We start from the raw sequence: 14,434 nt of genomic DNA on the forward strand, positions 1-14,434 counted from the left end.
GTATAGAGGAGGACTCTAAGTGACCTGGCCCTGTCCTCTTTAGATGGTTTGCCTAAACCAGAAAGTCCTTGTAAGAAGGCAGTGGGTGGTACCCGTAGGATCTTTGTAGACAGGTGGTGGGTGGTTTGGTCCAGGCCCTGCTAAAGTGGTGGGAACAAGAGGAGAACTTGAACTCAAGTGTCAAAGTTGAGGTTTTCTCTGCTAAGGAAAGACCCCAGAAGGTGAGGCATGGTTTGCAAAGAGGCACTGAAGGAAAATGATGAGTGCCCTGTAGAGGGAAGATGGAGGGCAGGAGTAGGTGGCGAGTTATGGATAAGCAAGACGATATTGGGTTCTAGACCTGGGCCATCACCACTTGGCTGTACGGTAAGTCAGCCTGCAGCTTTGATAAACAACGTACAGCATCTCTTTGAGTTTTGTGATTGGCTTTATTTTTAGTGGAGTGCCTCCTGCCCCCACACCAAGTTCCTTGTTGTCAGGGAGGGTTCATTTATTATTTTATACAGGAAAGTCTATTTTTAAGATATATTTCCTCCTTAACTGTCCTCAGTGGTGCCAGGGGACCCTATTTTTTAAGAACGAGAAGGAGATAATGCATCAAACCTACCATGAACCACAAACATCTTTGCTCACAGAGGCTCTTGGGAGCATCATGACACTTGTTACCTAGACACCTGCCTTTTTGTTTCATATTTCACCAACTGACTTAATACCTATTTCATAGAGTATGAGAATGATATTTTTACTCAAGAGGACAACAGAGCCAGTTCCAATTCATTATGAAACCTTCTCAGTTGAGGAGGAAGAAGCAGGTTATTAACAGGTCAGAAATCTGGACAGCAAAGCCCCACCTCCATGCTTGAAAAAGGGCACCACCCAAAACAAGTTCAAGTCAACATCTTCCTCCTGGCTGCTGGTGAATGGAGGTGAGTTCAGGAGATGCCAGCCACCCTCCCGACCCTGTCATAGTTTAGAGAACCCATCTAATGGGTCCTCAGTCATTCATCCCACAAGTGATTACTGAAAGGAACTAATGTAGGTCCCACAATGATCCATGCTGATCAGTTAGCTAAACATGGTGAAGAGGTGGTCACATTTAATCTTCACATTTAATCCTCATAGCTGTGCAAGATTCACTTTTTTATCTCCATTTCATGGAAGAAGAAACTGAGGTTTCTCGGAGAGCAAGTAAACATCCAAGGCCACACAGTAAAATAACGGAGATAGAATTCCCTGCTGATCCAGTGCTAAGACTCTGTGCTCCCTCTGCAGGGGCTCCGGATTCGATCCCTGGTCAGGGAACTAGATCCCACATACTGCAACAAAAATCGAAGATCCTATATGCCAGAACTAAGACCCGGCACAGTCAAATAAATAAATAAATAGACATTTTTTTAAAGAAAGAGTCCTAGTTGAGACCTACTTGATTTCAGACTGCACACCGTGAATCTTCTGTGGCCTGGACGGCTCGGGAAGGGAGGCCGCTGTCCCATGACAAAGTATTAAATGGATTATGACAATGGACGGTCATGAAACAAATCTGTATCACACAACCGGTCTATGCCAAGTATTATGTTAGATGCTTAGAGTAAAGTATGAGCAAGACATGAACTTTACCCTCTGAAGTGCACAAACCAGTAAACAGGAAATTACAGCGAGGGGATGTGACAGGGTGAAGCACCGATGTGTATGAGCGAGGAGAGTGGCAGCAGGTAAGACTTCCTGGAGGAAGCAGATTAAGGTAATAACTGAAAGATCAAGTAAGATTCAGCCTAGAACATTTGGCGAAGGGTCTAGAGGACAAAAGATGACACTCCTAAAAGTGCCAAGGAACACCTACACCTATGTAAGGAAGAATAAAAAAGACTCAGAATGGTGACGGAGAAAGAGAAAGACTTGGTAGTGACAAGTATGAGGGGAAAGCATGCTTTTGGCAATGAGAACACCTGCAGTGGAGGGCAGTTAGTAAGAATGAAAGCTGGAGGGATAGTGCTGTATGCGTGCATGCGTGTGTGCTAAGTCGCTTCAGTCATGTCTGACTCTAAGACCCCATAGACTGTAGCCCACCAGGCAATGAGAACACCTGCAATGGACGGCAATTGGTAAGAATGAAAGCTGGAGGGACAGAGTTGAGGGTCATGAAAACCAGACCAGAATCTGTCTGCAAGAGAAAGAAATTCGAGGTGGTATTAAAGGTAGTGGCATGGTGAGTCAAGATGTTCTAGAAGGACGCATTTGATAGGGCTAAGTAGGATGGAGTGAGCAGGAGTAGGCAAGGAGGCTGGCACGGCAGCAGCCGTGCCCTGCAGAGCCATACTGGGGCCTCCGTACAAGGGAAAAAATCAGTATTACTGATCCTAACTGTATTTAAATTTTTTATTTCTTATAATAATTTTTGCATTAATTTTGATGGTCAGAAATATTACATGCAGGGAATATTAATCAGAGAGAGTTATCTCAGAGGTCCACAGCTCAACACCAAGACCTGGCTCTACCCAACTGCCTGCTGATTCCACGGCTGGAAACCTCAGGCCAAACAAATAGTGAGACAGGAACACAGTCCCACCCATCAAAAAAAAAGAAAGATTACATTCAGATTTGTTTAGCTTGAGTACTGAGTCTGGGGGCAGCCCTTAGTCTTTGGCCCCATGTGAACTGAATGGTAAGCCAGTTATACAGTCAAATGCTTTATCACTGATCTCCACCCCCAACAGTCCAGTTCTGAAGAGTTGAACTAGGGTCATGAGTATAGAGGTGAAGAGGAAACAAGAAATATAAGATATGTTTTGAAGAAAGAGTCAACATGATTTTACGACTCAGAGGAGATGAAGGAAAGCGGTGGGGGGCAACGATCCAAAAAAAAATGCTTAGATTGCTTGCTTCTATAATAGGGAAAATGGTGAATTTAAGTACATAGGTAAGAGGTTGGAAGAAAATTTCACTCTTGGTTGTGCTCAGATGGAGAGACGGCAGAGCGACTAGGGGGAGGTTCCCTTGGTGGCTGCATGACAGAAGACAGGAAAGGATAAAGGTGGATCTATAAACATCAAGGATCTAGTTAAAGTGTAGAGTCAGGGAAAATGGGAGTTAAAATAAAAAGAGAAAGGGTCAGAAGTGGCTCTGCCACACCGTCCAGCAGTTCTATTTCTGTGTAGTTATCCAAAGAAAACTAAAACACTCATTTGAAAAGATATGTACATCCCAATGTTTACTACCACATTATTTACAATAACCAAGATATGAAAGCAACTTAACTGTACACTGATGGATGAATGGATGAGAATTATACACACACACATATACATACACTGGAATATTATTCAGTCATAGAAAAAAGAATGGAATCTTGCCATTTGCAACAACAGGAATGGACCCAAAGGATATTTGCTGATTGCAACAAATCAGACAGAGAAATACAAATACTGTGTGATTCTACTTATGTGTGGGATCTAAAAAAAGGAAATGATACACGACAAATAAACAGTAACAGAACAGAAAGAGACTCACAGATGCAGAAAACAAACTGGTGGTCACCAGAGGGGCGGGGAGAGATGAGTGAAATAAGTGAAGGGGACTTAGAGCAATTATCAGATAATAAGTCATGAGAATGTAAAGTACAGCCAAGGGAATACAGTTCACAATATTGTAATATCTTTATATGGGGATGGTTACTAGACTTATTGTGGTGACCTTTTCATGTATAACGTATAAAAATATCAAATCACTATGTTCACTTGAAATTAGCATAATATTGTAATTCATTTGTACTTCAATTTTGGGAAGAAAACGGGTCTATAGAGTTGCCAGCCATTGGGAGGAGAAATGAAGGGGAAATAACAAAGAAGGGTCAAAATGACCCAATCAAAAAATGGGCCAAAGAACTAAACAGACATTTCTCCAAAGAAGACATACAGATGGCTAACAAAAACATGAAAACATGCTCAACATCACTCATTATCAGAGAAATGCAAATCAAAACCACAATGAGGTACCATTACACGCCAGTCAGGATGGCTGCTATCCAAAAGTCTACAAGCAATAAATGCTGGAGAGGGTGTGGAGAAAAGGGAACCCTCTTACACTATTGGTGGGAATGCAAACTAGTACAGCCGCTATGGAGAACAGTGTGGAGATTCTTTAAAAAACTGGAAATAGAACTGCCATATGACCCAGCAATCCCACTCCTGGGCATACACACTGAGGAAACTAGATCTGAAAGAGACACGTGCACCCCAGTGTTCATCGCAGCACTGTTGATAATAGCCAGGACATGGAAGCAACCTAGATGCCCATCAGCAGACGAATGGTTAAGGAAACTATGGTACATATACACAATGGACTATTACTCAGCCATTAAAAAAAAATTCATTTGAATCAGTTCTAATGAGATAGATGAAACTGGAGCCCACTATACAGAGTGAAGTAAGCCAGAAAGATAAAGACCAATACAGTATACTAACGCATATATATGGAATTTTAAAAGATGGTAACGATAACCCTATATGCAAAACAGAAAAAGAGACACAGATGTACAGAACAGACTTTGGGACTCTGTGGGAGAAGGCGAGGGTGGGATGTTCTGAGAGAACAGCAGTGAAACAAGTATACTATCAAGGGTGAAACAGATCACCAGCCCAGGTTGGATGCATGAGACAAGTGCTCAGGGCTGGTGCACTGGGAAGACCCAGAGGGATGGGATGGGGAGGGAGGCAGGAGGGGGGATCGGGATGGGGAGCACATGTAAATCCATGGATGATTCACGTCAATGTATGGCAAAAACCACTACAATATTGTAAAGTAATTAGCCTCCAACTAATAAAAAAAAAAAAAAGGGTCCGTTGAAGACACAGGAGGAAAAACACCAAAGTGTTCAGTGCAAAGGGCAGAGCTTCAGCAAGCGGACACTAAGAAGAGGGTGGTATCCAGGCAGCCTTGTGCCGGCCATGTGCTCCTGCCCGGCTCTGTGGCAATCCGTGATGAGCACCCTCCCCCAACCCCAGTAATCCTTGTGGAGGCTTCAGAGGACAGGAGCCTGCAAGCTAAGTGCTTCACTTTTCTGATCCTGAAAAGAAATACCATGAAGTTCTGAAGTCTGGAATCTACTAGGATGATGGACACACACTTGTTCCTGCCCCAAGATAAACCACCCCTGACGCCACCACCATAGTGACCACCACCCCCTTCTGAAGTCAGGGCTTCATCTACTGTATTACATCACTCTCGACCCCCCGCACCCAACCTGCCCTATGCTTCTATCAGGGACCTGTCTCTCCTCCCCACCCACCCAGTTCCCTCCCTGTGGCTGCTCTTCACCCACCTCCCAGCCCTGCCAAACCTCATAGCATTGCTTCTGCTCAGAATCTTCCTCCCCTCTGCCCCCAAAGATCCCCACAATTAGAAAAGAGGGAAAAGGGAAGTAGATTTTCAACACTAAATCAAAAACAGATGGAGGCTGTGCGTCTATAGGAGTTCGTTTCTGTCTTGAGCCAAGCAGCCTTAATTGTCCAAGTGTTTGCTTCTCAAACCCTTCCTGATCCTTCTGGTGTGTGTGTGTGTGTGTGTTACAAAAAATTCTGTCAAAGTAAATCTGTATTTTCTTTAACCAACTACACAATCCTGGGGTTTAGCCTTAGTACCATACCATAAGCATACAAGACAGACAGATAAATACTTCTAGATGCTGCAGCTTAAAAAAAAAAAAAAGTGTATTCCCAGAGGCAGAGCTGACTTAACACTGAATGGATGGGTAAGGGAGTCTAGAATCCACAGGAGTAAATCTGTATCATTCTAGGTCTGGAATTGATGTTCATACACTCCAGCAAGAAGATGAGAGACTGGAAATCAGGAAGCCTAGGTTTGAGTCCTGCTCTGGGCTTCCTTGGTGGCTCAACTGGTAAAGAATCCGCCTGCAATGCAGGAGACCTGGGTTCAGTCCCTGAGTTGGGAAGATCCCCTGGAGAAGGGAATGGCTATCCACTCCAGCATTCTGGCCTGGAGAATTCCATGGACTGTATAGTCCATGGGGTTGTAAAGAGTTGGACACTACTGAGCAACTTTCGTTTCCACTTTCTGGTCCATATAATCAAAGCTATGGTTTTTCCAGGAATTATGTATGGATATGAGAGTTGGACCATAAAGAAGGCTCAGTACTGAAGAACTGATGCTTTCAAACTGTGATGCTGGAGAAGACTCCTGAGAGTCCCTTGGTCTGCAAGGAGATCAAGCCAGTCAATCCTAAAGGAAATCAATCCTGAATATTCACTGGAAGGACAGAAGCCAAAGCTGAAGCTCCTGTACCTTGGCCACCTGATGTGAAGAGCCGACTCACTGGAAAAGACCCTGATGCTGGGAAAGATTGAAGGCAGGAGAAGGGGACAACAGAGGATGAGATGGTTGGATGGCATCACTGACTCAATGGACATGAGTTTGAGCAAACTCCAGGAGATGGTGAAGGACAGGAAGCCTGGAGTGCTGCACCCATGGGGTCACAAAGAGTCAGACACGACTCAGTGACTGAACAAAGACTGCCCCTAAAGAGCTGGTTAGTCTCCAGCCTGTTTCTTAACCTCCTTAAGCCTCTGTTTCCTGAGGACACTGGCCCCAATGATCGCCAAGTTCCTTTGCAAATACAAGTCTCATTTTTGCTGATCCATCCACATTCTTTCTCCTGACCTTGTGACGGACAACCTTCATTTGATAAATAACGACGCCTAAAGCACCAGAATTCGTCATCATTTAGATTCATGCCAGGCCATGTCCCCTTCAAATGCATTAATGCCTTCACGTCTTTGTCTTCATTCTTCCCTGGAATATGCTCACACATCATTTTGCCCCCACATCCCCTGCTTTTTCAGTAGAGAAAAATGAGGTTAGGAAGTGCCTAGCTGCTGAGCTGTCCAGGGGCTCTCACATACTAGTTGCAAATTTGTGCAGTAAGTGGGGAATTTCTCATCCTAAACCCTTTCACTTTGCTGTAGGCAGTTGCCCCCTGAGGCCAGCCTGACCAACTCCACAGACATCTCATTGCGTCTGAGACTCCTCATCTTCAGAGGATGTCAGACCAGCCAGCACCTCTTTTTACTCACAGAGAAGTGCTTTCAGCCTTCCCGGGGGAGGAGTTTGGGGCAAACTATATCTGGCCCTCAGAAGAACACTGGGGCTCCTCTGCTTCAGGGGGACACATGGGACCTGCTCCCTGGAGAAGGGAAGGAGGCAACACCGAAATGCCCCCCACTTTCAGCTCTCCCACCAGAGGGGAGGGGGCCAGGGTGGTGGAGCCACAGGAGAGGCAGGAACAGACAAAATAGGAAACTCTCAAAGGGCGATTTAATTTTAGATTCAAGGCCAGGAAATTGTTTTTAAAACAATAAGAGCGATGGGTTTGGGTCTTGGCAAAAGGGCAGGTCGGACCACTGCAGATTCCTGAGAGAGAAATGAATCTGAAGCACAGAGCAGAGATGGGACTGTCAGATTCCGTTCTCCAGGGGAAGCTGTGCTCAGCCTCCAAACGGGCCACCTGGACCACAGCTGACACCGCCCTGAGATGCCCCCCACCCTGGGGCTGCAGATCAAGTCAGGGGAGGGGACGGTGACCAAGGGTGCAGCTCCTCACACCAGTCTGAGACCACAGTCCCCTCCACTCAAAAGACATTCTCTTACTGAGAGGTATCGGGTGAGATCCTGTGTTATCCATCAACTTCTATTCATTAATGGGAAGCCTTGAGACTCCCAGTGACTCCATGGGGTGCCAGCCTCAGGCATCCAGCCCAGAGCTTGGAGGTGAAGGGTGGGCCTGACTCAGAGCCTCCTGAGAAATGGAGCGAACCTCCCATGGAGAAAAACCTGGACAGGAATTTCAATTTGCTCAGCGGTCTACAAAATGGAGTTCTGTCTTTTTTCCCTAAACCAAGGAGGGTAAATTCACCATGAATAAAGCATACGGATGCATCAGTTCAGCTCCCGCTCAGTCGCGTCCGACCCCATGGACTGCAGCACACCAGGCCTCCCTGTCCATCACCAACTCCCAGAGTTTACTCAAACTCATGTCCATCAAGTTGGTGATGCCATCCAACCATCTCATCCTCTGTCGTCCCCGTCTCCTCACGCCTTCAATCTTCAATCATACAGATGCATGAGTTGGCATAAATTCTTATCCATCCCCACATTCCTTAAAAATGGTCAAGATGGAGACTTCCCAGGAATTCCCTGGTGGCCCAGTGGTTAAGGTTCTACTTCCACTGCAGGGAGTCTGAGCTCAATTTCTGGTCGGGGAACTAAGATCCCGAGTGCCGTGTAGCCAGGCCAAAAATAAATTAAATTTTTAAAAATTTTATTTTTAAAATGATAGGGACTTCCCTGGTGGTCCAGTGGTTAAGACTTCACCTTTCAATGCAGGGGTGCAGGTTTGATCCCTGGTCAGGAGGCTAAGATCCCACATGCCTCATGGCCAAAAACCCAAAACACAAAGCAGAAGCAATATTGTTACAAATTCAATAAAGACTTTTAAAATGCTCCACATTAAAAAAAAATCTTTTAAAAATATGATCAAGATGCACTTAATGATAAGGAGTGTCCCAAGCCAGGAGCCGGAAGAGCCAGACCACACACTCCATCCTTTACCAGCCTGTAAACTTGGTCTACTTCATTTACTCTCTTAGGACCTGAATTTCCTGATGCTGGGAGATGGTCTCAAGGTTATGGTCTGGCTCTGAAATTCTTTAGCTTGTGCTGACTGAACCCCATATCTTAGAAAATCCCCACTTTCTAAGATGCTGGGAAAAAATCTCTTTTTTCCCTCACTTCTTCTGACTATCACTAAGAGTTATGGTTATAGGTTATTTCTTAAACATCATGTTCCAGCAAACTCCCCAGAGGTAAAGCCAACACCACCCCAAGCAGCGAGAAAAAAAAAAAAAAAAAGCTTTTCTGGTTTCCATTTACATTCTAAATTTCTTTTTCTGTCTTCTCATTTCTTATCCAGGAGAAGGAAATGGCAACCCACTCCAGTATTCTTGCCTGGAGAATCCCATGGACAGAGGAGCCTGGTGGGCTGCTGTCCATGGGGTCACACAGAGTCAGACACACCTGAAGCAACTTAGCATGCATGCATGCATTGGAGAAGGAAATGGTAACCCACTCCAGTATTCTTGCCTGGAGAATCCCGTGGGCAGAGGAGCCTGGTGGGCTGTCTATGGGGTGGTCGCACAGAGTTGGACACGACTAAAGTGACTTAGCAGCAGCAGCAGCATTTCTCTAATCAGGGATACCTTATCCATTGCTTTCCAGGATCCCCAGAAAGAAGGAAAAGGTATGTATGCTAAGCTTCATAGAAACAAGATCCAGCCCTTCCCAGCTTCCCAGAACTGCAGGGACAACACAGACATCCCTGTGAACACATCCTAAGGCATGTGGGGTGGAGGTGAAGAGTGCGAACAGCAAAGGCTAAGAGAATTGCTTCCCAAGGAAGCCCAATTAAACTGCAATTACTCGAGATAAGAGAACCAAGTCTGTTTACACAATGGGGCTGTAAACCACCAGCCCATTACAAGAGAACTTTGATCTGGTGGCAGGGGAGCTATTTCTGGTCCAGGGTAGAGAGGAAGCAGGGAGGTTTCTCAATAAGAGAAATAAGAATGGCTCCACTCAACCCAAAGTCCCATCTTGTTCTGGCCGCACCCTTGTAAGGACAAAATCAGTGGAATCACCTCCACCTCCCTGTGTCCATCTCACACAATCGAAAAGTCCAGAGAAAAACAGAGAAGAGATGGTAAACACAGGGAAAGGGAATTAACTGAGGTCATATTTCTGGCTGGTGTCACGATGACCTGACATGTTAAGTATACCCTGTGCCTGTTTTACAGACCAGAATACTGAGGTTCAAAGGTAGTAATTTGCCCAAGGTCACGTGGGTGAGGAGTAACAGACCAGAATTTGACTCAGGTCTTTCTGACTCCAAAGCCTAAGTGCTTTCCATGCTATTGGATTGGCCAAAAAGTTCCTTTGGGTTTTTTCATAAGCTGTTATGGAAAAACCTGAAGGAACTTTTTGGTCAACCCAGTGTGGGGCCAGGGTATGTTCCACAGCTGTCTGGCCCAAGCCAGAAGGCTCAGGGCCTTGCATGTGGCCTGACACTCTGAACAGTCTCCCTTGCCTGGCATATTGCTATAGAGTAAGTCCCCTACATAGGAATCTTCAAGTTGTGAACTTTCAAAGACACAAGCGTGCATTCCATCATCGTCAGGTGTGAGTGACCTTACAGCTTGCCCCCCGTCTCCTATTGCAATCCCCCCCACCTCCATCCTCTAGGCAGTAATTCTTCCTGCCTGTGCACCCAATGCCAGCCCTTGGATGCCAGCTCTTGTACGTTACTGCTGTTTTTGTTTGTGGTTATGTTTTATGTATTATTTGTATGAAAAGTATTATAAATCTATTACAATACAGTATTACAGAGTGGGTTGTTAGTTGGGTACTGGACTAACTTTGTTGGACTTACACACAAACTGGACTTACAAACTCGCTCTCAGAACGGAACTCATTCGTCTGTAGGGGACTTACTGTGTAAGGGAACTTACTGCATGCCCAAAGGCCTGAGCTCCGAGAGGAGGTGTGTGTTCCTTCCCTCTGAACAGTTCAAGGTGGCTTTCTAAGCTCGAGTGATCCAAGGACCTCCTCCACACGCTGGTGAGGGAGCCAAGGACAGGGATATGCGTGGTCCAAACCAGGGGCAGCCTGCCCGGCCCATTACTACCCTGCCCCACTCTCAAGGCTCAGCAGTGTGAAGGGGAGGATGACGCAGGAGAGGACCAGGGGTGCGAGCGACTTCCAGGCGCAAGGCGGCAAGCTCTCCAGCCAGCATAACAGGAAGGAGTGCTTCCTCCCGCTGGATGAAAGGGTCCCTGACACACAGCCCATATAAGTACCTGCAAACGTCACCCCACTCCCACACAATGGCCAGACAGCTTCCAGAAGTGTTGTTTCCCTGCCTCCCCTGCTGTGACATCACTTCTTTCATGAAGGTCTCCCAGGAGCCTGACCTTCCAAAGGGGAGAACTTGTGTCCTGCTTTGGACAAAGGGGCTCGAGACAGATTCCGTGAGTTCTGCATACAATGGCTTTTACCCGAGGGATGGGATGAATTTTTGCAACTGTTGCTGTGATTATTTTAAGCCTTCTCCTGGTAGAGCAAGTAATCAAATCATACTAATGCTAGCTCCAATTCTCAGTCAAGGACTCTGAGACTGAGTGGCTTTAAGGGTCTAGAAAATATTTGTTGTCTTGGGTTAGCTTATTTCTTGGATAACTAAAGCAGTCTGTTTAGCAGAAACCCTAGTAACATGAATATAGTCTCACTTTTTTTTTCTTTTTTAAGATTTCCCTTTCAAACACAAGGAGTTACACTCAGTACCAGGCTTCCCAGGTGGTTCAGTGGTAAAGAGTCTTCTACCAATGCAGGAGATGCGGGTTGAATCCCTGGGTCAGAAAGATACCCTGGAGAAGGAAATGGCAATCCACTCCAGGATTCTTGTTTGGAGAATTCCAAGGACAGAGGAGCCTGGAAGCTACAGTCCCTGGTCAGACACAACTTGGCAACTCAACAACAACACACAGTACTACCCCACCTTCAAACCCGGTCTTGTGTCCATTCCAGAGCACAGCTTCTCAACCTTGGCGCTACTGACGGTTGAGGCTGGACAATTCTTTGTCATGGGGCATTGTACCGTGTAGTGTAGAATTCTTACTTGCAACCCAGACCGCTCTCCTCTGGATGCCAGCAATAAACCCACTCCCCAAGTTCTGACCATCAAAAATATCACCAACAAAATCACCCCTAGATTTTAAAAATCCACTGGTTTTCCTTTTACCCTCAAACTTCCCATTCTGGGATAGCTTCTCTTCCTGGTGGCCCAGGCTAACTAATGCAGAGACCAGGGTGCCAGGCAGGAAGACTTGGTTGATTGGATTAAGTACAACTGGTTGAGCTCTAGACGACAAGACTCCAATAGAACTGAGAAGACTCAGGTGCCTGGGACGTTCACGTTCTTGTCTGGGAAAGTTCATGAAGCTGGGCTCACCCCCGCAGGAGATCTCAGATTGGGATTGAAAGTATGAGGTTTGCTAGTTTTTCTCCTGCTAATGCCCGGAGCTTATATTCTATAGGTGATTTACAAATTCTTTCACTGTCATTATAGCCCAGCCTGAAGTTGAAGGTTATCTGTCAGAACTAGTTCACTGAACTTGAGCTTGGATCCTTCAGCTTTATTTATCTACTTTTTTAAATAAAGAAGACATAGACGAAGAAGGCAGAGGACTTTCCTGGTTGCTCAGTGGTTCTGAGAGATTTGCCCAACTAGCTCCAGTGGTGGAGAAGCTGAGCCCCAGAGAGAAGTTGTGAGCAAAAGTCTTATAACAATAACATAGCAGTTCGCTTACGTAACTTTCTGCTTTTACCCGAGCAAATCTGAAATATCGTATTGAAAAGGATCCCGAGGGTTGATAATGTTTTTCAGATATAGCTATTGGGGGTGGGGATAAATGAGTTCTTTGTTTTGAAACCAGTGGAAACAATTCAAAATGCATTAAAAATACCAAGTGTATTCAGTTGAGGGTGGGGTCTTTAGTTGAAAATACACACTTAGAGTTGTTCTTTAGTTTTTTTCAATCTCATACAATTTCCAGATGCCCTGTCTAGGATAACTTAATCTTATACCTGCAACTTATGTACTTGTCCTGCAATGTATCTCAGTGCCTAAAATAAAATAAACACAAATTTGCATGGCATTGCTAAATAAGTTATTAATCTTATTTAATTGGATTACAATATTGGCAAAGAGAATTAAGGCAAGCTGCTTTTAAATCCACTTTTCCAAGTCAATGACACGATGTGCCGTGGAATCACAGTATCCTTATTTAACAAATCTTTACAATATCATCTTTAAGAAAGATTTAGTGTCATTTATGCTGACCTTAGATGATAACTTCTTTGTGAGAAGCAGAAGCAGTCTTTTCCCTGGCCAAGTCTCCAGCCATATGGACCTTAAAAAGTCCCTTGGCAATTTCTACTAAGCAGAATGGAGGGATTTTTGGTCCGAACTTGTGTGTGTGTGTTTTAAATATATTTCTGATATAAATTGTACTCTAAACTTTTCCCTGATTCTAATTTTTAAAATATAGTGAATGCTGTTTATATGGAAACAGAAGCCACTTAAAAAAGAAGAAATATGTGTCACAGAACAGTCAGGGAAGAAAGATGTGTTCATCGTTTCTTGAATGTGGAATAGCTTTTGAAGTAATTATTTTTTTAATATTATAGATTAAAACACATCAGATCTTTTGACAATTATAGTGAGAGGTCACGGCAAACTGAGGGGTACCAGGGTTGAAAACTCTGTAAAGGAGGCAGAAAAGCACTCTGGTCAATTGGGGTCTAATGTATTTGGAAGGATTAACGCTAAACTTATCTGTCCATTTCCAGAGTAAGTAATAAATGATGGCCACCTCCATAAAAATACACACAGAATTTAGAATTAACAGTTAATGATTCATCAGCTGCTATTAAAATTTCACTTAACAGTGGAATTGATGAATGACAGCATTTGGGGATCTCTCACACATCAAATCTGTGAGGAATTTAGCTAAATATTTCTACAGATCAGCATATAACTTGGGTAAAAGACTTCTTCCCTAAGAGCAAAAAACTTTATTTAAAAAGAAATTTTAAAATTCCTCTTACCCCTCTTTTTCTAAGACTCAGGAATTTCCCCTATCAACTTGTCACACTTTATTTCCAGTTTCAAATTCTGTGATTAAAAAAACTTGTTTATTTTAGCTTTTATGTATGAGGACCAAAACAAGCTAAATTATGCTAAGAATAGTCTAAGGTACATCAACGTGTGAAAAAGCTTCAGCAAATGAACTGAGCTGTGAAAAATCACCTGGCTTTAACCATTATTCAAGTTTGAGTCATATTCTCTGCAACACAAGCATGCTAAAAAATCTTCCTCAGCAAATTCATCAGTCTTGGATGTTTCACTTTATATGGTGATGAAAAGACAGATAATCTGGCAATGTAGTCCCTCCAAAAGCTGATTCCAGCTTGGAGTTGGGTTCTGGCTGCTTCTGTCTAAGAGAGATCAGAGAGCAGGAGACCCAGGGAGGGGAGGATGGGCCAGGGAAGGGCCGGGGAGGAGTCCTACTTACCAGCACTGCAGGTCGAGCCGCTGAGTAGGTGGCAGGGCCACTCACTGCAGAATCCACAAAGTAGCTCATCACGCCGTCAGCACCTGCGTGGGAAAAATCACTCACTGAGCTACTGGGCGAAGAACACCAATGGATGAGAAACCAAAGAAGGCCTCGGATCAGATATCCTTAGAAGCATCGAGGTCACTTGTTTGTGTTACAGAGAAAGAAATGAAAATGTAGAAAAACAAAGAGGGGGT

The 14,434-nt window shown here is 44.6% G+C and overlaps 1 protein-coding gene across 3 annotated transcripts in view; it reads right to left on the reverse strand.

The window, feature by feature from the left end:
- Window positions 1-14,434, reverse strand: part of ETS1 (ETS proto-oncogene 1, transcription factor) — a 140,432-nt gene that overhangs the window by 112,133 nt on the left and 13,865 nt on the right. For all 3 annotated transcript variants that reach the window (XM_043452594.1, XM_043452592.1, XM_043452593.1), the window contains exon 2: window positions 14,196-14,278. In XM_043452594.1, coding sequence (XP_043308529.1) covers window positions 14,196-14,264 — 69 coding nt within the window. In that variant the 5' untranslated portion in view covers window positions 14,265-14,278. The remainder of the gene's footprint in view (window positions 1-14,195; window positions 14,279-14,434) is intronic.

This window comes from Cervus canadensis, chromosome 29 (genome assembly GCF_019320065.1).
Source record: "Cervus canadensis isolate Bull #8, Minnesota chromosome 29, ASM1932006v1, whole genome shotgun sequence".
NCBI lineage: Eukaryota > Metazoa > Chordata > Mammalia > Artiodactyla > Cervidae > Cervus > Cervus canadensis.